The sequence below is a fragment of the Capricornis sumatraensis genome, chromosome 1 (genome assembly GCF_032405125.1).
Source record: "Capricornis sumatraensis isolate serow.1 chromosome 1, serow.2, whole genome shotgun sequence".
NCBI lineage: Eukaryota > Metazoa > Chordata > Mammalia > Artiodactyla > Bovidae > Capricornis > Capricornis sumatraensis.
In genome coordinates this window covers 108,460,484-108,482,651 of record NC_091069.1, presented here as the reverse complement: position 1 = coordinate 108,482,651, position 22,168 = coordinate 108,460,484, and the positions used below count along the sequence as shown (strand labels likewise).

General features: G+C 41.8%; 2 protein-coding genes across 2 annotated transcripts in view; both read right to left on the bottom strand.

The window, feature by feature from the left end:
- Positions 1-737: 737 nt before the first annotated feature.
- Positions 738-12,286, bottom strand: DNAJC28 (DnaJ heat shock protein family (Hsp40) member C28). The gene is made up of 5 exons (XM_068967586.1): positions 12,226-12,286; positions 4,205-4,661; positions 3,987-4,118; positions 3,525-3,600; positions 738-3,055 (listed from the first exon to the last, which is right to left on the bottom strand). Exons 1-5 carry the CDS (start codon positions 12,284-12,286, stop codon positions 1,874-1,876), a joined length of 1,908 nt encoding a protein of 635 aa, XP_068823687.1. The 3' UTR covers positions 738-1,873.
- Positions 12,287-17,195: 4,909 nt separating this feature from the next.
- Positions 17,196-22,168, bottom strand: part of GART (phosphoribosylglycinamide formyltransferase, phosphoribosylglycinamide synthetase, phosphoribosylaminoimidazole synthetase) — a 28,113-nt gene continuing 23,140 nt past the window's right edge. The window contains exons 18-22 of the mRNA XM_068971435.1: positions 21,272-21,409; positions 20,182-20,312; positions 19,799-19,940; positions 19,027-19,142; positions 17,196-18,944 (exon numbers count right to left, since the gene is read on the bottom strand). Of these exons, the coding sequence (XP_068827536.1) occupies positions 18,753-18,944; positions 19,027-19,142; positions 19,799-19,940; positions 20,182-20,312; positions 21,272-21,409 (719 nt within the window). The 3' untranslated portion in view covers positions 17,196-18,752. The remainder of the gene's footprint in view (positions 18,945-19,026; positions 19,143-19,798; positions 19,941-20,181; positions 20,313-21,271; positions 21,410-22,168) is intronic.

Below are 22,168 nucleotides of genomic sequence, written 5' to 3'. Positions count from 1 at the left end.
TTTTCTGATAACCTTACCTTCTCATTAGCTAATATGAAAAATGATTTCCCTGGTGGTTCAGTGGATAAGAATCCACCTGCCAATGCAGGGGACAGAGGTTCGTTTCCTGGTCCAGAAGATTCCACATGCCATGGAGCAACTAAGCCCATGCACCACAGCTACTGAGCATGTGCTCTAGACTCCATGAGCTGCAACTACTGAACCCACACACCACAACTACTGAAGTCCATGCATCCCAGAACCTGTGCTCTGCAACGGGAAGTCACCACAATGAGAAGCCGGAGCCCCACAGTGAAGAGCAGCCCCTGCCCACCGCAAGTAGAGAAAGCCTGCGAGCAGCAATGAAGACCCAGCACAACCAAACATACAAACGGTTTCCTTTATATATGTGATTAGGTAAGTGAAAGTGAAAGTCACTCACTCATGTCCAACTCTTTGTGACCCCATGGTCTATAGAGTCCATGGAATTCTACAGGCCAGAATACTGGAGTGGGTAGCCTGTCCCTTCTCCAGGAGATCTTCCCGACCCAGGAATCAAACCAGGGTCTCCTGCATTGCAGGCGGATTCTTTACCAACTGAGCTATCAGGGAAGGTATCATGTATTGTAATTAGGTGCTATGTATCTAATATTTAACAAGATTCACAGAAGCATCACCTTATAAAGTGTTTTGGAGCAATAGTTTTTATTATAAAGCTCTTATTTCACGCTGGTTACAATTGTATATAGGGTAACAGATCATTGCAGAAGCTAGTGATAAGTCATTCAACAAAATAATCACATATTATACCCATTAATGCCCCATCATCTAAGCAGAAAGGTTTGAAATTTCCTTCTGAAGATGTAATTTTACTTATCTATCACACACTTTACAAAATAACGTTCTTCCAAAATCAGAGGGGCAAGTGACATGCTTCTGAGGGCACTTCCATAGTACAGCACTCTGAACTAAATAAGGAAACAGACCAGCTCCTTTTGACAAGTCCCCACATCCTTCTACTTGCCCAATTCTGTGAATAAGGCAATTACACAGACCTTAAAAAGTCAGATCATTCTGCAAGTGGATGGGTCAGTCTCATGGATGTCAATCTCTTCTCATTTGCCAAAGGTGCAAGTGAGCACAAAATTCTGACATCTTGTAGTTGCTTATTAAAGTGTTCCTAAGACAGGAAATTGGATCCCTAAGACTGTAAACTGATATATTCCTCTCATTGAAAAAGCCTCTGAGAAGTGTGATATATGAGAGAGAGGCTTCAGATAGGTTTATGTAAAACCAACATTTTGACTCTGATTAGAGATGAAGCCATAAGTGAAACTTTGTTTCCATTGAACCCACCTCTGAGAGGTCAGAAAATAAACTCTTCAAAGTGGACACTGAAATCTATTTCTAGAATAGCTAAATCAGTTAGCTTGGCTGATGGATCTTTGCTGCCAATGGCTCATGAAGTTAGACAGTGCAAAATACAACCTAGATGTTTGGTGGTTTCTTTATTCAGTAACCACAGAGAAGGCCTTTATAAAAAAAGAAAAAAGGAAAGAGTGCCAGAACTCCATTACACTAATTTCCTGTCGTAACGTTTCCAACCATATAGAGAATGTCCCAAAAGTCTTAGACTAGTTTTGTGCTTTAGTAAACTCAAGTGTCAATATTAAATTGTTTCCTCTTGTCTTGCTATGTCCTCAGAATAAAGCTGGTTGAATATTTTTCAGACTCAGTTTCTTACAGTTCTCTCACTCACTTACACATCACTGGAGATGTGGGTTGTTTTGTGAAAAGTACAGAGGTGCACAGTTCTCAGACTCTTGTGTGATAGAAAGAAACCTCAGCCTCTATGTGTGGTGTTAATACTACTGAAAATTATTTGTTGAGATGGTCATATTTTAATAAATTTCCACACATTCATCCAGTTAAAGAAACCTGTCTTAACTCCAGGTGTTTTCTCTCCTTCTCCCAGATCAGTGTTATTTGGGTTTTTATCTGTGATTTCTTTTGTTTTTATAAGGGTTGTGTATATTTCCTGGGTTCTGGCAATTTCTTTCTGTGCATCAAAATGGACCTTCTGCCTAGTCAGGAGGGGAACAATTAAATTAAAATCATTAATTCGTTTATTTAGCTTTTTGATGTTTTCTTGAAACTGCTCACAAACTTGGTTCCACTGTTTCTGTTCAGCTGATGTCATTGGATTCCCAAGTTTTTTCCTCGACACTAAAATTGCCTCTCTCAGTTGATCAATGGTATCCTTTATTTCCTTTTGCATTAGGATCCATTCTGGCTGGTATCCATTATCTATCAATATTCTGTTCAGGTTGTGAGTCATAGGATCAATATATGAACAGCCACAAAATTTTTTCAGAGGTTTTCCTTTCCCGCTGAGATTGTCAAAGTCTCCTTTTGCCATTGATTCCTGAATGAGATCCTCCACCAAACGCTCTATTGCCTGAGTTATCTTTCGTTCCTTACTGTGTCTTACATCTTTAACAGTGACACTATCAGTGAAATAGTGGCTTTGCAGTTTCTGCTTTTGGTATTCCATCACTTGTTCAGTTGCACGGTCTGCTCTAAACTGCCTGTACTGCTTCTCTCGTTGACTCGGAGTCCCAAAACCAATACCCTCAAAACTTAAGTAATGCCGGTGTTGGGGTGTTTTATATTTGAATTTTTCTTCTTCTTCTTCTGTGTCTTCAACTTTACTCTGTCTGGCATTTGTCCGTTCTATCAAGTGGGAAAGTACCTTCCTGTAAGCTTCTTCGATCCTTATGAACGTTGCAGAATCAGCAGTACTAGAGCCACCATCTGGATGGTATTGCTTGGCAAGCTTACGAAAAGATTCCCTGACATCATCTGCAGAACAGCCTTCATCCAGATTCAGCAGCTCATAATATTCTCTTATATTCCTTTTGGATTTATGAGTTGACATCATTCTAGTTCTTATGACACCAAGACATGGACCCATTTTCATTCGATTAGGAATCACTGAAGCACTTCTCAGATGAGGTCTTAAGATCTGAGCCATCATCACATACGTTGTGTTCCTTATGGTACCCAGAGTTCTTCCCTAGCAATGATCTATAAAACAACAAATATAGGGTGAAGAAAGTTGTATTATCAACTAAACTCATATTTTCAGCAATATGGATGAAATTATGCATACAATAAGGGCACTTCTTTCTAATGCTGCTGCTAAAATTCTCAGAGCTACGATTCATTTATGTTAGCAGAGAAATGGAAGTTGATGATGTCTTACATTAACATTGCGATATGATCTAGATTCTACTCCTCACTAACTGACCCCAGGATGTTAGAGCTGGTAAGTTCTCAGAGATCATCTAATCCAATCTTTTCGTTTTATGAGAACATGTAGACCCAGAAGGTTAAGCAACATAACCAAATCCAATAACAAGGTGGAAGCAAAATGGTTAGGGTTAGGGCACAATAAGCCTCTTGTTTAACTGTCTGTATCCCCAGCAGATCATGAACTTCATCGGCACCATTACTTCTTTAGTAAAATGTGTCATTGTCTTTACCGTCCCAAGGAGTCTTCTCACGAGGAGACATGTGAAATAATCAGAGCACACGCCGAAGTATGTACCTAGTCTGACACTAAATTGAATAGAATCAAATGTCCAAAAAAGATTTTAAGCTCTGCAGCTTGTTAGGAAGGAGCTATTCGCCTCAAGTCGAAAAACCAAGATGAAAGGGTGAGCCCCCTCAACACATTAACTATTATTTTTAAAATGCACGGTACAGGAGAGGAAGGCAGTCTTGTACGAAGGTAATGGCAATGAAACGCTGGAAGTGGTTTCACTGAAAATAGGACTTTGATGTATACATGCTAAAACTGAGTTCCCGGGAACTCCAATTTCTGGACAGTTGGGATCGAGGACTTTCACGTTTAACTGGGACTTCGGTGATGGTGCCCACGGTGGCCGTCCCGAGGGAGCGGTCAGTCCCGACGCTGGACACGCCCCGCCCCGCCCCCTACTCACCTCAGACGCGGCTCAGCGGCCCAGCGGCTCAGCGGCTCCCGCCTCCAAGCTGAGCCTCTGCGCGTGCGTGCGCCATCTGCCCTTCGCTCCACGGGCGTCTCCGCGGGAGACTCCGCAAGCTCCGCCGTTGGGCTAGACCATCTGCGTTTTACACAGAGGGAACCCTCGGGGTGCGGCGGGCAGTATTATACCTAATAGGGATAGATGTCCTACCTTACCAGAGAACCCCAGAATCTCCTTTAGGCCCTAGTCTTTTCAAGAGGACAAGAGGAGGACTTTTCGGGAGGCCCCGCCCCGTCCCGGGCACCAGCTCCGCCTCCGCCCGCATCTGGAGCGGAAGATGGATCGATCGAGCGGGATTCTGGGAGATGTAGTTCTCTTGGAAGTGCGGCGCACGCAGGACTACTTCCGGGAGGAGGGAGGCGGGGAGAGGTGATGCGGCGAAAAGGACGCTGTGGTACCTGCGTAGATGTGTGGGGCTTCTCGTAGCTTGTGGCCGGTGTAGGTGGGAACCATTGAAGTCCGAATGGTTTGGAGGGCGACGCCCCTCGGAAAATTGTTTTGAGAAGGGGGAGACGAGTCCGTTTCCCCCAACAGGACCTGGACAGCCTCTTCGGGTGTGCAGCCGGGGACACCCTCTCTGAAATTTCTCAGGAAATTCTACCTCAGAAAGATCTAGTTAACCAAGGTTAGAAAGCTGGTCTTTTGTTAGTTCAAGAATCTAGCGAGCAGCTCATTTAGCCAGGCGTCGGTAGTGGGTGAGAACAGTCGAGGACAAAATTAAATTAGGTGTGTTTCCTGGCTTTAAGTTCAGCCACTGTCCTGGGGATTTACTATTTCTCCCTCCTGTACAGGGAGATAAGTTTTGGTGTTTTTTTTTTAAAAGAGGCAGAACCTTGGGGAGTCAGACCTGAGTTGAAAATCCTTTTTGCTTACATTTGCGTTTCTGCTTTTATCTGGCAAATGATTGTACCGGCACATGGTAAACGTGTGTTAAGCCCTTCCTTTTGTCAGGCACTGTACTAAATGCGCTATGTACAGTCTTAAAATCCTTACAACAGCCGTCTGAGGTAAGCGCTGTTGTTTTCCCCATTTTACTTATGATGAAATAATAATTGCATCAAACGCAGTACCTTTTTGTGAAAATTACACAATGTATGTAAACCTCTTTGCATTGTGTCTGCCTGGCACGTTAAATTTTTTTGTTGTTATGACGATGTCTCCTGGAACAAGCCAGAAATAGGTACTAACCTAGAAAGGCTTCTGAGTAATTGTTCAGTCGTTGCTCAGTCGTGTCCAACTCTTTGTGACTCCATGGACTGCAGTACGCCAGGCTTCCCTGTCCTTCACCATCTCCCGGAGTTTGCTCAGACTTAAGTCCATTGAGTCGGTGATGCCATCCAACCATCTCATCCTCTGTCGCCCCCTTCTGCCTTCAGTCTCTCCCTGCGTTAGGGTCTTTTCCTGTGAGTTGGCTCTTCTCGTCGGGTGGCCAAAGTGTCAGAGCTTCAGTTTCAGCATCAGTTCTTCCAATCAGGATTGACTGGTTTGATCTGCTTGCAGTCCAAGGGACTCTCAACAGTCTTCTCTGGCATCACAGTTCGAAAGCACTGATAAAGCATCAGTTCTTCGGTGTTCAGCCTTTATGGTCCAACTCTCACGTTGGTATGTGGCTACTGGAAAAACATAGCTTTGACTATAATTTGCTACCTTCTACTAGGTATGCAGAAAATGGTTTAAATTTTGATTCAGAGGGATTTCCTTATAAGCAAACAATGAACATAAAAGAACTCCAGTGTGAGAGAAAGTGTTCCTACAAGTTTGAATTCTTCTAGCGAATATTTTAAACACAGCTATAAAAGTGGGGAAAGCACACAGTTTTAGAAACTACCCATACTTATGTAGCACTTCGTATTTTATTCAGTACAATGCACTAGTCACAAATGTCATTTTGATGTTTGCATCTTATAACTAACTATACTTTAGTCCAAGTAGTTAAGTGATTTGGATAAGTGACTAGACTTTGTAAGTTACTGGGACTCTTAAGTCCATTGCTGTTTTCAGAATGTCAGTCTTGTGGTATGATTCTTTACATGTAGAAAGTGAATTGAAGTCAGCCGAGTAATCAGTAAAGCACACTTTCAACCACAAAGTATAAATTACCTAACTGACCCAGGAGAATATTTTTCTTATGTATATGAAACCGGAAGGTAGGCAGTTTCTGGCATTAGTTCAGCTAACAAGAGGTGCTTTATCATCCTCTCTCTCTATATATATATATGTGTGTGTGTGTGTGTGTGTGTGTATATTCTGAATCATTTAAAAATAATTGCATGTATTGTGTTCCTTTACTCCAAAGCACTTGTTTTTGTAAAGCAAAATACTTTACTCTGAAGTAAAGTATTGTTTCATCAAAGCAAGGGCATTCTCTTACATTATCATAGCTCTGTTAACAAATTCAACAGATTTAACTTAGACAAAATATTATTTAATGTACAGTTTTGTATTCCAGTTTCAACAGTTGTCCTGATGATGTCTGTGAGAGCAACCCATAGACTTAAATCAGCAGGTCAAATGAGTGATAAACCAAAGCAGTATTGCCCAGTTTAGTTATGGGCAGAAAGAGTTCACCATCGAAAATATAGTTCCCATTTAAAGAGGAAAAATACAGGGACATTCCTGGTAGTCCAGTGGCTAAAACTCTACACTCCTAATGCAGAGAGCCTGGGTTTGATCCATGATCAGGGAGCTAGACCTCACATGCTGCAACCAAGGGCTTGCATGCTTCAAGTAAGACCCAGTGCAGCCAAGTAAATAAATAATAAAAAAGAAAACTGTAGTTCTTTTCCTTTTAAAAGGTGGCTGCATACTCTGCAGTCAGCAGTCCTAGTGATTATAAGATGTGGTCAAAGGATCAAATTTAAAGTCAGAACCAAACATAGGTTGACTAGCTTTTTTTTTTTTTTTTTTTTGATCACACCACTTGTGAACAGTTCTCGAGACCAGGGACTGATCCTGGCCCGTGGCGGTGAAAGCGCCAAATCCTAACCACTGGGCCACCACGGACATCTGGTTAACTATCAATTTTTATGTGGTCAGCTACCTTGCTTATTTAAACTCCATGGACTTTTAAACCTGTTCATTTTGAGTTTAAATTGTTAACCACTTTAAGGTTATGTCATAATTCAAATCAACATGCTTGAACCTCAGTCTGTTTTTTCCCACAAAGTCTTAATTAATCACTTCAAGTTTCTCAGCTGGAATGCAGTATAATCTTGTACAAAAGGGCTGGTTTTAGTCTATTGGATTTCATGTGTGTAACATGTCCTAACTTGAAACATCTTTTTCGTAATTCTGTACTCTTACAATAGAGTTGAGCGTTTTGAAACAAATTTCCCCATAAACCAGGGAGGGTAGAGAGTTGGCAGGAATTCAATTAGCATTAAACTTAGTCATTAACTGTGTTTCTGAGTGGGTGGAAAATAGATGTGATACTTTAAAAAAGTTATTAAATTTTTTTTCCTATTTTATAGTTGCATTACTTACTGAGCTACTGCAAGAAGCTTGGCACTGCAAAAGTAACATTTTTTTTTTTGTTCTTGGATATAGTTTAGGCTTTGACTAAAGCATGTGAGGGCTGTTTTAATTCCATCTATTTCTTCTTTTTTAAAAAAAGATTAATTTGTTTATTTTGGGCCATGCTAGGTCTTTTCGTTGTGCATGGGCTTTATTTAGTTCTCTAGTTGCAGGGGAGCAGGGGCCACTCATCATTGTGGCAGACAGACTCTTATCTGTGCGGTCCACTGCATTTGAGTCCAAAGCACTCAAGCTTCAGTAGTTTGGGCCTGTGAGCACAGTAGTTGTGGTGCACTGGCTTAGTTGCCCCTTGGCATGGGGATCTTCCTGGACCAGGGATTGAGCCTGTGTTCCTTGCATTGGCACGTGGGTTCCTAACTGCTAGACCACCAGAGAAGCCCCTCTTCCTTCCTTCTTTCATTTCCTTCGTTTCATTTGCTGGTTCTATCGTGACTGCAAAGAAGTTGATTTATTTCCAGTAAGTTGTGGTACCATAGAAACCAAAATCACACCCCCCTGCAGATTGATGGATGGTTCCATCTGAACTCAAGTCACATTTTGTTCAATGATGTTTGCAAATTGTATCTTCTGAAACTACAATTTCCAGAAACACCATGAATCTGCTTTCCTCTGGGTGCCATCTCAATTCATTGTTTTTGGTTTATTTTATTGAAACAGAATTGAGGAACAGTATTGTTAGTTTGGTTATATCAGTTCCTTTTTTACTCTGATCAAGGAAGTGTTGTAGACAGTGTCAGCTTTAAAAGAAAGGAAGAGGTAAATGAACTTAATTGGCATAATAAGACTGAAAATCTACAAGAGTTGGGAAGAGGTAACCTGGAAAAGAGGAGATTCACACTTATTTGAAGATGTTTGCTCCTTGGAAGAAAATTTATGACCAACCTAGACGGCATATTAAAAAGCAGAGACATTTACTTTGCCAACAAAGGTCCGTCTAGTCAAAGGTATGGTTTTTCCGGTAGTCATGTATGGATGTGAGAGTTGGACCATGAAGAAAGCTGAGCGCCAAAGAATTGATGCTTTTGAACTGTGGTGTTGGAGGAGACTGTTGAGAGTCCCTTGGACTGCAAGGAGATCCAACCAGTCCATCTTAAAGGAAATCAATCCTGAATGTTCACTGGAAGGACTGATGCTGAAGCTGAAACTCCAATTCTTTGGCCACCTGATATGAAGAACTGACTCATTTGAAAAGACCCTGATGCTGGGAATGACTGAAGGTGGGAAGAGAAAGGGACAACAGAGGATGAGATGGTTGGATAGCATCACTGACTTGATGGACATGAGCGTGCTGCAGTCCATGGGGTCACAAAGAGTTGGACACGACTGAGCGACTGAGCTGAAGTGAATGCTTTCTGTTCCTTGAAACAATGAATAATGTATATACCTCCAATTGCAGGCTAATAGTGGGGAAAACAACTGCACATCAGTAGCCTGAGAATCAAGATTTGAATTGTTTTTAGCCCATGTAACATTTACCCAACATGTTTATCAAAATCACTGCTTTACAGCACAACTACTCTGTTTGCTTTTTTTAAAGAAAAAAATTATCTCTGTCTTTGGCTGCGCTGGGTCTTAACCAAGACTCAGCTGCATGAGGGATCTTTTAGTTACAGCAGGTGGGATCTGGTTCCCTGACTGAGGATCGAACCCAGGACCCCTGCACTGAGAACAGTCTTAGCCCCTGGAACACGGTGGAAGTCCCCATTCTTGTTTTTTCTCACCCTTCAAAATTTGTTTCCAGTTATATTGAGCTGTTATTGACAAAAATTGTATACCTTTATAGTCACCCTTCAAAATTTGTTTCCAGTTTTATTGAACTGTAATTGACAAAAATTTTATACCTTTACAGTGTGCAACTTGGTAATTTGTTATATGTTTTGACTGTGTGGATCACAATAAACTGGAAAATTCTGAAAGAGATGGGAATACCAGAGCACGTAACCTGCCTCTTGAGAAATCTGTATGCAGGTCAGGAAGCAACAGTTAGAACTGGACATGGAACAACAGACTGGTTCCAAATAGGAAAAGGAGTACGTCAAGGCTGTATATTGTCACCCTGCTTATTTAACTTCTATGCAGAGTACATCATGAGAAACGCTGGGCTGGAAGAAGCACAAGCTGGAATCCAGATTGCTGGGAGAAATATCAATAACTTCAGATATGCAGATGACACCACCCTTATGGCAGAAAGTGAAGAGGAGCTAAAAAGCCTCTTGATGAAAGTGAAAGAGGAGAGCGAAAAAGTTGGCTTAAAGCTCAACATTCAGAAAACAAAGATCATGGCATCTAGTCCCATCACTTCATGGGAAATAGATGGGGAAACAGTGTTAGACTTTATTTTGGGGGGCTCCAAAATCAGTGCAGATCGTGATTGCAGCCATGAAATTAAAAGACGCTTACTCCTTGGAAGAAAAGTTATGACCAACCTAGATAGTATATTCAAAAGCAGAGACATTACTTTGCCGATTAAGGTCCGTCTAGTCAAGGCTATGGTTTTTCCAGTGGTCATGTATGGATGTGAGAGTTGGACTGTGAAGAAGGCTGAGTGTCGAAGAATTGATGTTTTTGAACTGGTGTGTTGGAGAAGGCTCTTGAGAGTCCCTTGGACTGCAAGGAGATCCAACCAGTCCATTCTGAAGGAGATCAACCCTGGGATTTCTTTGGAAGGAATGATGCTAAAGCTGAAACTCCAGTATTTTGGCCATCTCATGCGAAGAGGTGACTCATTGGAAAAGACTCTAATGCTGGGAGGGATTGGGGGCAGGAGGAGAAGGGGACCCCAGAGGATGAGATGGCTGGATGGCATCACGGACTCGATGGATGTGAGTCTGAGTGAACTCCGGGAGATGGTGATGAACAGGGAGGCCTGGCGTGCTGTGATTCATGGGGTCACAAAGAGTCGGACATGACTGAGCGACTGAACTGAACAAGTGTGAAATAATCATCACAATCACACTGATTAACAAATTAACATATCATCACCTCACATAGTTACTGTTATCTTTCCTTTTCTTCTTTTGAGATTCCAACTGCAGGATGGACAGCCTTCATCAATCCTTGGGAAACTTAGGACTTCATTTATAGGTAAAGAATTTTAATAAGGGAATTCCCTGGTGTTTCAGTGGTTAGGACTCTACACTTCCACTGCAGCGGGCCAGGAAAAAAAAAGACTTTTTATCTGGAGTTAAGATCCATTATCTTCTTTTTCTCCTATGCATTGAATTTGTTCAGCAGCAATTAAAGTCCTATGTGGGGCTTCCCTGGTAGGTCAATGGTAAAGAATCTGCCCGCCCATGCAGGAGACACAGGTTCGACCCCTGGTCCAGGAAGATCCCACATGCTGTGGAGCAGTTAAGTCTGTGTGCTACAATTACTGAGCCCGTATTCCGAAACTGCTCAAGCCCACGCCTAGAATCCATGCTCTGCAACAAGAGAAGCCACAGCAATGAGAAGCGAGAGGGGAGCCCTCAATCACTACAAGAAGAGAAAGCCTGCTTATAGCAACAAAGACTCAGGGCAGTCAGTTCAGTTCAGCTCAGTCGTGTCCGACTTTCTGCATCTTCATGGACTGCAGCACATCAGGCCTCCCTGTCCATCACCAACTCCCGGAGCTTGCTCAAACCTCATGTCCATGGAGTTGGTGATGCCATCCAACCATCTCATCCTCTGTCATCCCCTTCTCCTCCTGCCCTCAGTCTCTCTCAGCATCAGGGCCTTTTCCATTCAGTCAGTTCTTCACAAAGAACTGGAGTTTCAGCTTCAGCACCAGTCCTTCCAATGAATATTCACGACTGACTTCCTTCAGAATTGAGTGGCTGGATCTCCTTGCAGTCCAAAGGACTCTCAAGTGTCTTCTCTAACACCACAGTTCAAAAGCATCAATTCTTCAGCAGTCAGCTTTCTTTATAGTCCAACCCTCACATCATGACTACTGGAAAAATCATAGCCTTGACTAGACAGACCTTTGTTGACAAAGTAATGTCTCTGCTTTTGAATATGCTGTCTAGGTTGGTCATAGCTTTTCTTCCAAGGAGCAAGTGTCTTAATTTCGTGGCTGCAGTCACTATGTGCAGTGATTTTGGAGCCCAAGAAAATAATCTGTCACTGTTTCGCCATCTATTTGCCATGAAGTGATGGGACTGGATGCCATGATCTTAGTTATGTGAATGTTGAGTTTTAGGCCAGCTTTTTCATCCTCCTCTTTCACTTTTATCAAGAGGCTCTTTAGTTCCTCTTCACTTTCTGCCATAAAGGTGGTATCATCTCCGTAACAGGTTATTGAAAATTCTCCTGGCAATCTTGATTCCAGCTTGTGCTTCATCTAGCCTGGCCTTTCACATGATGCATATAGTTAACAGGGTGACAAAAAAGCAATCACTCAGTTTTTAAAAAATTAAATAGCATTAAAATAAAAAACCCAATTAGGAATACATGTTACCAATGAGGTAGGAGACACTAAAATTTATAAAATATTGCTGGAAGAAATGAAAGAAGACCCAAGTAAAAGGAAAGACATCCTGTATTCGTCGACTGGAAGACAATATTATTCAGATGGCAATACTCTCCATATTAATGTACAAGTTAAATTCCTTTCAAAATCTCAGCCTTTTTAAAAAAGGTGACAAGGTGATCCTGAATTTACATGGCAAGTCCAGGTACACAGAATAGGGACTTCCCCGGTGGTCCAGTAGCTTAGACGCCATACTCCCAGTGCAGGAGGCCTGGGTTTGATCCCTGGTCAGGGATTGCACGTGCCACAACCAAGACCTGATGCAGCCATATATATATATATATATATATATATATATATATATATATATATTAAATGGAACACAATATAGAAAAACAGTCTTGAACAAGAACAACGAAAGTGAGGAGTCACACTTCCTTATTTCAAAACTCACTACAAAGCTACTGTAATCAAGACTTTGTGGTACTGGCATAGGATAGACAATGAAGTTAGGATATCAATGTAGGATATCAATGAAATGCAACTGAAAGTCAAGAAATGAACTCATGCATTTTTGGTCAATTGATTTTTGACAAGTGTGCCAAGACAAATGGGAAAAATAGGCTTTTTAGTATGTGGTGCCGGGACAACTGTATATCCACTTGCAAATGAGTAAAGTTGAACCCTTGCTTCACATATTAAAAAATGAACTCAAGATGGATCAAAGGGCTTCCCAGGTGGCGCTAGTGGTAAAGAACCTGCCCGTCAATGCAGGAGACGTAAGTGACACGCGTTTGATCCCCAGGTCAGGAAGGTGCTCTGGAGGACATGGCAACCCACTCCAGTATCCTTGCCTGGAGAATCTCATGGATGGAGGAGCCTGGAGGGCTGCAGTCCATAGGGTTGCAGAGAGTCGGACATGAGTGAAGCAACTTAGCACACAAACATATAAAAGTCTTAGAAGGAAACAGATGTAAAGCTTGTAACCTTGCGTTTGGCAATGGTTTCTTAGATATGATACCAAAAGCACAAGTAGTAAAAAACAGAAAATTGGGCTTCATCAAAATTAAGAATATCTGTGCTTCAAAGAACACCATTAAGAAACTGCAAATGCATGCCACATAATATGAGAATTTTCAGACAACATATCTGTTAAGAGTCTGATATCCAGAATATATAGAGCTGTTATAATTCATTAATAAAAAAAAATTAACAGTTTAAAAATGAGCAAAGATTTGAATACCACATTTCAACCAAGTGAAAGTGTTAGTCACTCAGTCATGTCCAACTCTTTGTGACCCCATGGACTGTAGCCCTCCAGGCTCCCCTGTCTGGAATTCTCCAGGCAAGAATACAGGAGTGGGTAGCCATTCCCTTCTCCAGGAGATTTTCCCTATCCAGGGCTTGAACCCAAGTCTCCTGCGTTGCAGGGAGATTCTTTACCATCTGAGCCACCATGGAAGCCCATTTCACCAAAGATGTACAAATAACCACTAAAACATTAAAAGATGCTTCTCTCTCATTGCTATTATCTGGAACCATGTATTCAGTTGGACATGTCTTTCCATTTCTCCTTTGCCTTTTGCTTCTCTTTTCTCAGCTGTTTGTAAGGCCTCCTCAGAGAACCATGTTTCCTTCTTGGATTTCTTTTTCTTTGGGATGGTTTTGGTCACTGCCTTCTGTACAGTGTTATGGACCTCTGTCCTTAGTTCTTCAGGCACTCTGTCTACCACATCTAATACCTTGAATCTGCTCATCACCTCCACTGTATAATCATAAGGGATTTGATGTAGGTCATACCTGAATGGCCACTACTTTCTTCAATTTAAGTTTGAATTTTGCATTAAGGAGCTGATGATCTGAGCCACAGTCAACTCGTGGTCTTGTTTTTGCCAACTGTATAGAGCTGCTCCATCTTCAGCTGCAAAGAATATCACCAATCTGATTTTGGTATTGACTGGTGATGTCTGCATGTAGTCTTCTCTTGTGTCGCTGAAAGAGGGTGTTTGCAGTGCATTCTCTTGGCAAAACTCTGTTACCCTTTGCCCTGCTTCATTCTGTACTCCAAGGCCAAACTTGCCTGTTACTCCAGGTCTCTCTTGACCTCCTACTTTTGTGTTCCAATTCCCTATAATGAAAAAGACATCTTTTTTTTGGTGTTAGTTCTAGAAGGTCATCACAGAAGCATTCAACTTGAGCTTCTTTGGCATCAGTGGTTGGGGATAGACTTGGATTATAGTGTTAAATGGTCTTGGAAACAAACCAAGATCATTCTGTTGTTTTTGAGATTTCACCTAAGTCTGCATGCAGTTGGGTATCTTTCCCTTTCTCCCCTGCCACCAGAGGATGTTCTTGACCCAGGGATTGAACCTGTGTCTCCTGCATTGGCAGGTGGATTCTTTACTGCTGAGCCACCAGGGAAGCCCTTTGAACTTTTATTTTTCCCTTATTTTGCAAAAGGCACACCTGACACCTTAAATCTTACAGGGTGCTGTGAACACCCTCAGGGCACCAAAAGGCATGGTTGAAAAGGCTGATTTGCTGTGGAGGTGGAGAATAGGAAATAAATTCTTGACAAAATTGGAGGGTTTCCAATACTTGGCTTTCAACACAATCTAGTAGATTTGTCAGCTGATCTTTTTCTCCATATGGATTTTAGTTCCCCTTTTGTGGATCAAACTTGTGCCACCTACGTTGGGAGCACCGAGTCTTAACCACTGGACTGCCAGCGAAGTCCCTCAGCTGAATATTAAAAATGATTTTTAATGATAAGACCTTGTTTTGGTTTTGTTTATAACAGAAGCAGTCAAGGAATTGAGTGATAATGCTCCAGAAAACTTCATATTAATTTTTGGAGGTTTGTGGTGCAGAAAGATTTAAAATGCAGTTTGACTTCAGTGTCCACAGGTATCTCATGAACCTTTTAAAAAATAAATGTATTTGTAATATTAGGCTTCCCAGGTGGTGCTAGTGGTAAAGAATCCGCCTTGCCAAAGCAGGAGGTGCAAATGATGCTGGTTTGTTCCCTGGCTTGGGAATATCCCCTGGAGTAGGAAATGGCAACCGATTCTGGTATTCTTGCCTGAGAAATTCCATGGGCAGAGGAGCCTGGCAGGATACAGCCCATGGGCTTGCAGTCAGACATGACTGAGTGACTGAGCACATCTGTAGTATCATCCATGCAATGCTTTACTGCAGTGCTCACAGTACAGGTGGGGCTCAGGAGTTAGCACTTTTAAGAAGCTTAGCCAGGAACCTACCAGGTTAACAGAATTTTAGGACTAGGCTTGCTGTTCAGGTGGATTAGTATGTTTTGAAACCAGAGGCATCCTGTGGGCTCCTGGGCATGGAAGCCTTTTATCTCCCTTTTTTTGTAGGCAAGACTCCAGCCTCCATGACCTTCCCTGAGTTCCAAAGAGTGGATATGAACAGTTGCTAATCAAAGTGAGGAGCAGCCAAGAAACCAGCTGAGGCAAGATTAGAGGGACCAGAGAACTCATCAAGGTCAGGAGACCCACAACCTGTGGCCCCACACGTACCCCAACCTTGTCAGCAACCCCACCCTTGAAGTGTTTTTATAAAACTCAACAAATCCTTCCAGGTTAGGACACATACTTTTTCAAGCCAGGAGCCTTCTGTGCCCATCTTTACCTGGCAAAGCAGGAAGGTTCTCCTTTTCTATTTTACCCAAACTGAGATTTGATTTGGCACAGGTGCAGAGGCAGAATTTTTGGCATTATAAGGTCAGTGCCTCCAAAGACCTCTATTCCCATAGCTCTGGGAGACTGTTAATCTCCTGTCTATAAGGATTTGCTTGTTCCAGACATTCCACATAAATGGAATCTTAAATGTGCAGTCACGTGACTGGCTTCTTTCACTTAGTATAATGTTACAAGGTTGATCCATGTTGCAACCAGTACTTATTTCCTTTTTATGACAGAGTAATATTTCATTGCAGGGATAGTTTACATTTACTTGACTTCATTATCTAATGGACATTTAGATTATTTCTGGTTACAGCCTTGTGGTTAATGTAAGGTTTACATGGCTTGAGAAAGAATGGCTAAGAAGACTGTCTAAAAGAGCGTAGGGATGGAGGAGGTAAAAATTGCGTTATTAGGTAATTGGTAAAAAGCACTTCAGGCTTTTTACCAGTTCAGATAAAAGAGAGGAACTGTCAGCATAATGTGAACTTCAAAAAATAACTGTAATATTATTAGTCTTCCCAAACCTCTTGCAGCTGCATGTCACCTGACCTTTGGAGCTGGGCCTTTGTCAAATGGGGGCCTCTGAGCATGGGAGGCCCATGTGGCATCCACCATCATGTGAGGCAACCCAAAGGCAGTGTCCTAGTCTCTTTACCCCAGGCCGTTAGAGTAGGGTGAGTGACCCAGACTTGACCAGTCAGATGATCCTACTTGGGCAAGTGACCCAGAGACTGAGGAAGTCAGGGTGCATGTCAGTCGTGGAAGCGGCGACAGACTGCTCACTGAAGTGAGGCCGGCGGAGCCTGACTTGGCCATGGCACCCACGTCCTTGCCCGTCTTCCCCTGGGCTCGACTTTGGCTGTGGTTCTGACTGCTCAGCATGGGAGCAAAAAGCCAAGAAAACTCTGGTGAAAAAAAGTTAAGAGGGACTACCTACACCAATTACTAAATTCCATATTGTACTGGAGTTACTTAACTTGGCACATTACTTAACTGTACTTAGCACAACTCAGGGGATCTCAGTTCCCCAACCAAGACTGAACCTGGGACCTTGGCAGTGAAAAGTGATGAGTCCTAACCACTGGACTGCCAGGGGATTCCTTGTACTTGAGTTATTTTTAAAAGTTTGTATAGCAGTTAAAAAATGGTAAAACATTTAAGAAGGTACATTTAGAGGCTAAAACCTCTTAAAAAAATTATTGTAACATTCCTCTCTAGAATATCTGGCTTACGCATCACTTTGAAACCGACACTTGAATGCTCTGACTGTTGTGTGTAACCTGCACAACTGATTAAAGTCAAACCCCTTTTCCCCTATCTCATATCTTTATACCTGAACACAATGTAGGGGCTTGTTTAATCCTGCTTACACAAACAGAAACAGAGACATTAAAGACAAACATCCGTATTTCATTAACAAAAGAATTTAACATCTGTTGTCACCCTTCTATGCATTTCCTCTTTCTTATGTTAAATGACCTTTTCTCAAGTATCATTTTAAACCAATGGCTGCACATACACTCAACATGTCCAAATACTGTTTATCACAAACTAGACAGCAGAACACCCTATGTGACTCTTTTGTCCTTTCAGTATGCAAGAGTCCTGCCTGCTTTTTTTTTTGGTTCTGTCAACCAGGTATTTCTGACACATTTTGATTCTTCCTATCTGAAGATATTGGATCAGCTGCCTTCCATGGAGTCCAGGTTCCTTTTTGTGGGGATTAGTGTCTAAATTATATTTATTAGGTCACAAATGGATTGGTTTTTCTAATTTACATCTTGGTATCAGCTTCTACTTTTATTATAGGATGTGATTTTATCAACTAAATAACATTTTGCTTTCTATCTTCCAACTTTCTAAAAACTTCATAGGATAGTGTTGGCACTTAATTATGTACATAATAGGCACATAATTATGTTGAGTGAACTCCCTAGACAAAAATGAATCAACTGTTTCTGCAGCAAAGGTACCTGTATGAACTGATGTACCTGGAACAGCATTTGATGGCAGTTGCTGACTAGTCAATGAGAGGTAGGGTAGTGTTGCCCAGCTGCCTGGGGAAGCCGGCTTGGACCAGAGGCAGTGAAGAGGGTCTCTCTGCAAGGTCTCTGTCTTTTCATCGGACTTTGTTTCTCTTCACCCTCTACTCTTTCCCATTCTAAGGCGAGAGCTTACTATCTTCTATGTGTAACTACTGTAAGGGTCCTGTCCTGGAGGTTTTGAGTTTAAACTCCAAGGGAGAACTTGTATAGGGCTTCCAGGTACCTTCCAGTAAGGTGCCCATTGCTGGGCAGGCAGAACTTTTAAGCCCCTTTGAAAGTGGCTCAGAAGTTTAAGGCTGGCTGGCTAGTTGCCTGTGGGCCTGGTGGCCATTCACTGTTTGCTCAGCTGTAACAGAAATGTGGTCCTGTTTGTAGGGTCATGTGCATATGCCCGGTGTGTGAACCTAGACCTCCCAGTTCCAGAACTGCATATCCAGACTGGAAAGAACTGGCCAGGGAGGGAAACCATGTGGTCCCTTTAAACGCTTTACTAGTCTGAGTAGATTGCCTTCCATCCTCCCAAACTGTGAAGCTGAAATCTGGGTATTATAGAAACTGTCAATTATTACAGGAATGTGTAATGATACTTCAAAGCACAGAGAACACTATCCCTCAATGGGAGCTACCCAGAAATTTTATGATACCAACTTATGATCAGAATAACTCGAGAAGTCTCAAATTAGTACAGATATACAATATGGGGACGAGATACTAACTTATTAGACTTGTTAGCTCTTTGAAAAAGAAAAGACTAAGTTTTGGTATCATACTTGGCTGAGAGTAAAAGGAATTCTGAAGGCCTAGTTTGATTATGAACAAGAAGGCCCCGAACAGGTAAACCCTGAAAGGCCACTGGAGGTAACACACAGATGTCTCACATATCTTTTAGGCAGAGTCCAGGATAAAAAGTTGCCCTGCAGCACCTACAATGCTCTCAAAACTGTCTCCATTCCCGGGTGATGATGCTTCAGTCCTCTGTGACCCAACAGATTCTGCCATTTTCTCCAAGACATACAGCTCCACTGGCCACCAGCTGGAGGGCTGAGGGAAATATTTTATGTTCTGCTAATTTTACTCTCTCAGATAGAGTTTCAACAGTGTCACCCCTCTTCACTGGAACGGCTTCCTGTAAGATAATTTGACCAGCATCTACATCTTCCTGGAAAAGAAAGCAGAAGTTTTGAATGTTACCTCTGGCAACTGCAACTGACATTTAAATACTAATCACCAGCCATACTCACAGCTACAAAGTGCACGGTGCACCCGGTGATTGTGACCCCAGCGTCCAGGACTTGTTCATGGGCATTTGAACCCTTAAACGAAGGGAGCAAGGATGGGTGGATATTGAGCATTTTCCCTGGAAATTAATTAAAATGTGGTCAGAATCGGGAATGTACACTTTCCTGTCTAGAATCAGGAGTCAACAGGAGCAAGCTTTCTCTAGGTTGGGTGTTTTCATTGTCAAAGACAGAAATGAGGAAAAGTGAAATACACGTTCTCATCCAAGGAAGCCCTGGGAGCAGCAGGTTTCTGCCTTGCACAAATGAAGACACAATGAGGGACTCTGAACAGGTGCCGGCAGTGATTCAAAGCTGGAGGCGAAGGGGTCTACTCTGGCTTATAGGGCTCTTGACATTAACAGCGGATCCTGTGCAATCTGATAATAATGCCTTCTTTGCCATTTTCTGGCAATGGTTCACACTTCTAAACATGGAAAAAAGTCTCCTCCCAGTATTTATCCAGAAGATGAAATATTGTATTTGTATTAATGTGAAAGCAACCTAAGCTATATTAGAAAACATAATTATAGCACACCAAAGAAAACTGATGAAGGATAATAAGTCATCACTGGGTCATATTCTGGGCTAAAGGCAAAGGAAATTCAATTATTATGTGTGTCAAAATAAAATGTCATAGTAGCTCTCTCATGACTGGAATGGTTTGGTAAATTAACCACCCTAGAGTCATTTTCAGTTGATTTCTCAATGTGGTATCAAACAGTTTTTTGCTTACCATTCCATTTTCTGACAAAGGGGCCAGACAAAATTCTCATGAATCCTGCAAGACAGACTATGTCTGTGGAGAACTCTTCAAGGACTTCGTCAACTGCATTGTCAAATGCTGCACGATTTTTATATAACTTATGGTTAATTACCTAGAAGAGAAACAGGTAAGTACCATCTGTCTCCAACAAATTAACCAAAAATTATTTAAAATCCAACCTATAAATAGACCACACTGACCATCTGAAGACAAATGTGATATCAAGAATGAAGGAATGAAGTGGAATGGAAAGGTAAGCCTAGTAGCCACCCCAAATCCAGATGTCTTAAGAACACTTAGGGGCAGATTATGAGCTTGAATAATTTGTTAAGATGCTTTTCAAAGTAACTTACTCTGGTGGGAATCCCTGCTTTTTCTGCTTTATCTAAGCCAGCCACTGCAGCTTTGTTGGAGATCACAACGACAATGTGTGCCAAGCTACTTGGCTCCCTAGTGCTGTCTATGAGAGCTTGGAGGTTTGATCCTGAAAAAAGGCAGAAAAACAGAGGTGAAGGCATACTTCTTTAAAAGGTTTAGATTTTTGAATAAAAATGTCTTGGAAAAGATTGGCAAAATATGTGAGGCTTTTACATTTCCTTCCTCTTGGAATAATAGATTAGTATCTCATGAAAACATAAGCACAAAATATGAATTAGCATAGCAGTAGAAACAGTTTAACACATGTTAAAACAGAAGGAGGAGGAACAAGCTGCTTAATTAAACAAGAAAAAACCCGAACACTTTCAAGAAGAAACCACTACGACTGACCTCTTACAATCATTTCTTTGCTTTACCGTCAACTTGGGTCTAAAGTTTACCGAAACCTTAAAATAGACTTGAAAAGCATTTATATTTCTGAGAATGTAAAGAAAGAATCTGATATGTACTTATGAACCTATTGTATATTTATAAGAATGTTCATAGCAAAGTCACTTAAAACAGCGGCGGGAACTGCTGGGTGATCCAGCGGTCAGGACTCTGTCCACTTACTGCCAAAGGCCTGGGTTCAACCCCATAAGCCAAAAATCGTGCTGTATCCATCCATATGAGAGAGAACAAGGCTCTTATTACTTTACCCCTCTGCCCACAAGAGGCAAATGAAAATTTTGTACTAAATTACTGTTGACAATTAAAAAAAGCCTCAACTGTCTTAAGACTTTCATCTATAAAGCTACAATTGAAAAGTTGCAATTTGCATTCTGTCTAGAAAAGCTTCTCTCTCTTCAACCATGTTCCCAACATCCTCTAATTTTCCTTTAGAAGCTGTCTAAGATGCCTGAGAAAAGTGGAAGGACTGAGAATGCAGAATAGCTAACATTCCTTAATAATACCCAGCCCCACTCTAACACTGTTCTTACAGTTGGAGGTTTTTTTAGGGGGAAGAATGGGAGAAAAGGAAGCACATGTCTACAGCTCTGTAGTAAAGAGGGAGCCACGTCTCACCTGTCCCAGATATTAAGACAGCTACTCTTGCCTTTTTCGGTTGAACAGAGATATGATTTCTCAGGGTTCCATTCTCCAGTACTGATCCATTTATTTGCATGGTTTCAATCAGATGCTCGACTTTCACACGAGGAGAACCTTTGGTGCAAACATACCCAATAAGTAAGTCAAGAACAACTGTGAATTAACAGTAATATGGAAAGAGAAGTGTTTTAAAAACACTTTAGAACACTATTATTTTATTCTGAAAATAAGATATGCAGGATTAAAACAAATAGTAAGTTTGTTTTACTTATCATTAGTCACTCACAGAAATTTCCTGAAGGCGGACACTGCCCACTTCAACTAAAAGCTACAGCACTGTAGGTAAAGTGGATATGTTAGTGCCTGCCAGTGTTCTCTCCCATTTCCTGTAGATCTTCCAGCCACACTAGTGTTATGACCTCTCAGCTTCGAGGGTAGGCATGTGACCAAGCAAGACCATTCAAAGGTTTGATATAGGATGGTGAGAAAGAGAGGGCCTCTCCCAGTGCAATGTGAGTTGAAGGATGTGGGCTCAAGACATCTTACAGGTATTTGGAGAGCCTGCCTGAAAATGAAACCTACACAGTAAAGGAATGAAAGGCAAAATTAACGACTCTTGACATCTGTTAGAGAATCTGAGTGGGTTTTCTGCCGTTCTGCCAAGTTCTAGTGCTTCTAACAGAGTTCCGGGTAATACAGTGCTTGTCAGGGTGCTTGCTCACTGCTCCTCGAATTGAGCTGTGTCACAAAGCAGAACCTGACTTAAGTCCTCGCGTGAGAGATTACTTTGGGAAGTGACAGGGAATGATGATGGGGAAGACTCTTACACTGAGTGTGTTACTCAGCTGGTCACCGCTGTGGGCAACTTGGGCT

Bases quoted from the DNA above. Each gene is read 5' to 3' on its own strand.
- DNAJC28 (XM_068967586.1), bottom strand. From the start codon at position 12,286: ATGGCGTCTAAGCTACTGGACCACCGGGGAAGTCCCTATTCTGTGTAC. The intron at 4,662-12,225 runs GTAAATTCAGGA...TTGGTTAACTAG, and splicing joins TGTGTACCTGGACTTGCCAT to ATCTTTCTGAGGTAGAATTT. The intron at 3,601-3,986 runs GTGAGTAGGGGG...TATTCAATTTAG, and splicing joins GCCGCTGAGCCGCGTCTGAG to TGTCAGACTAGGTACATACT.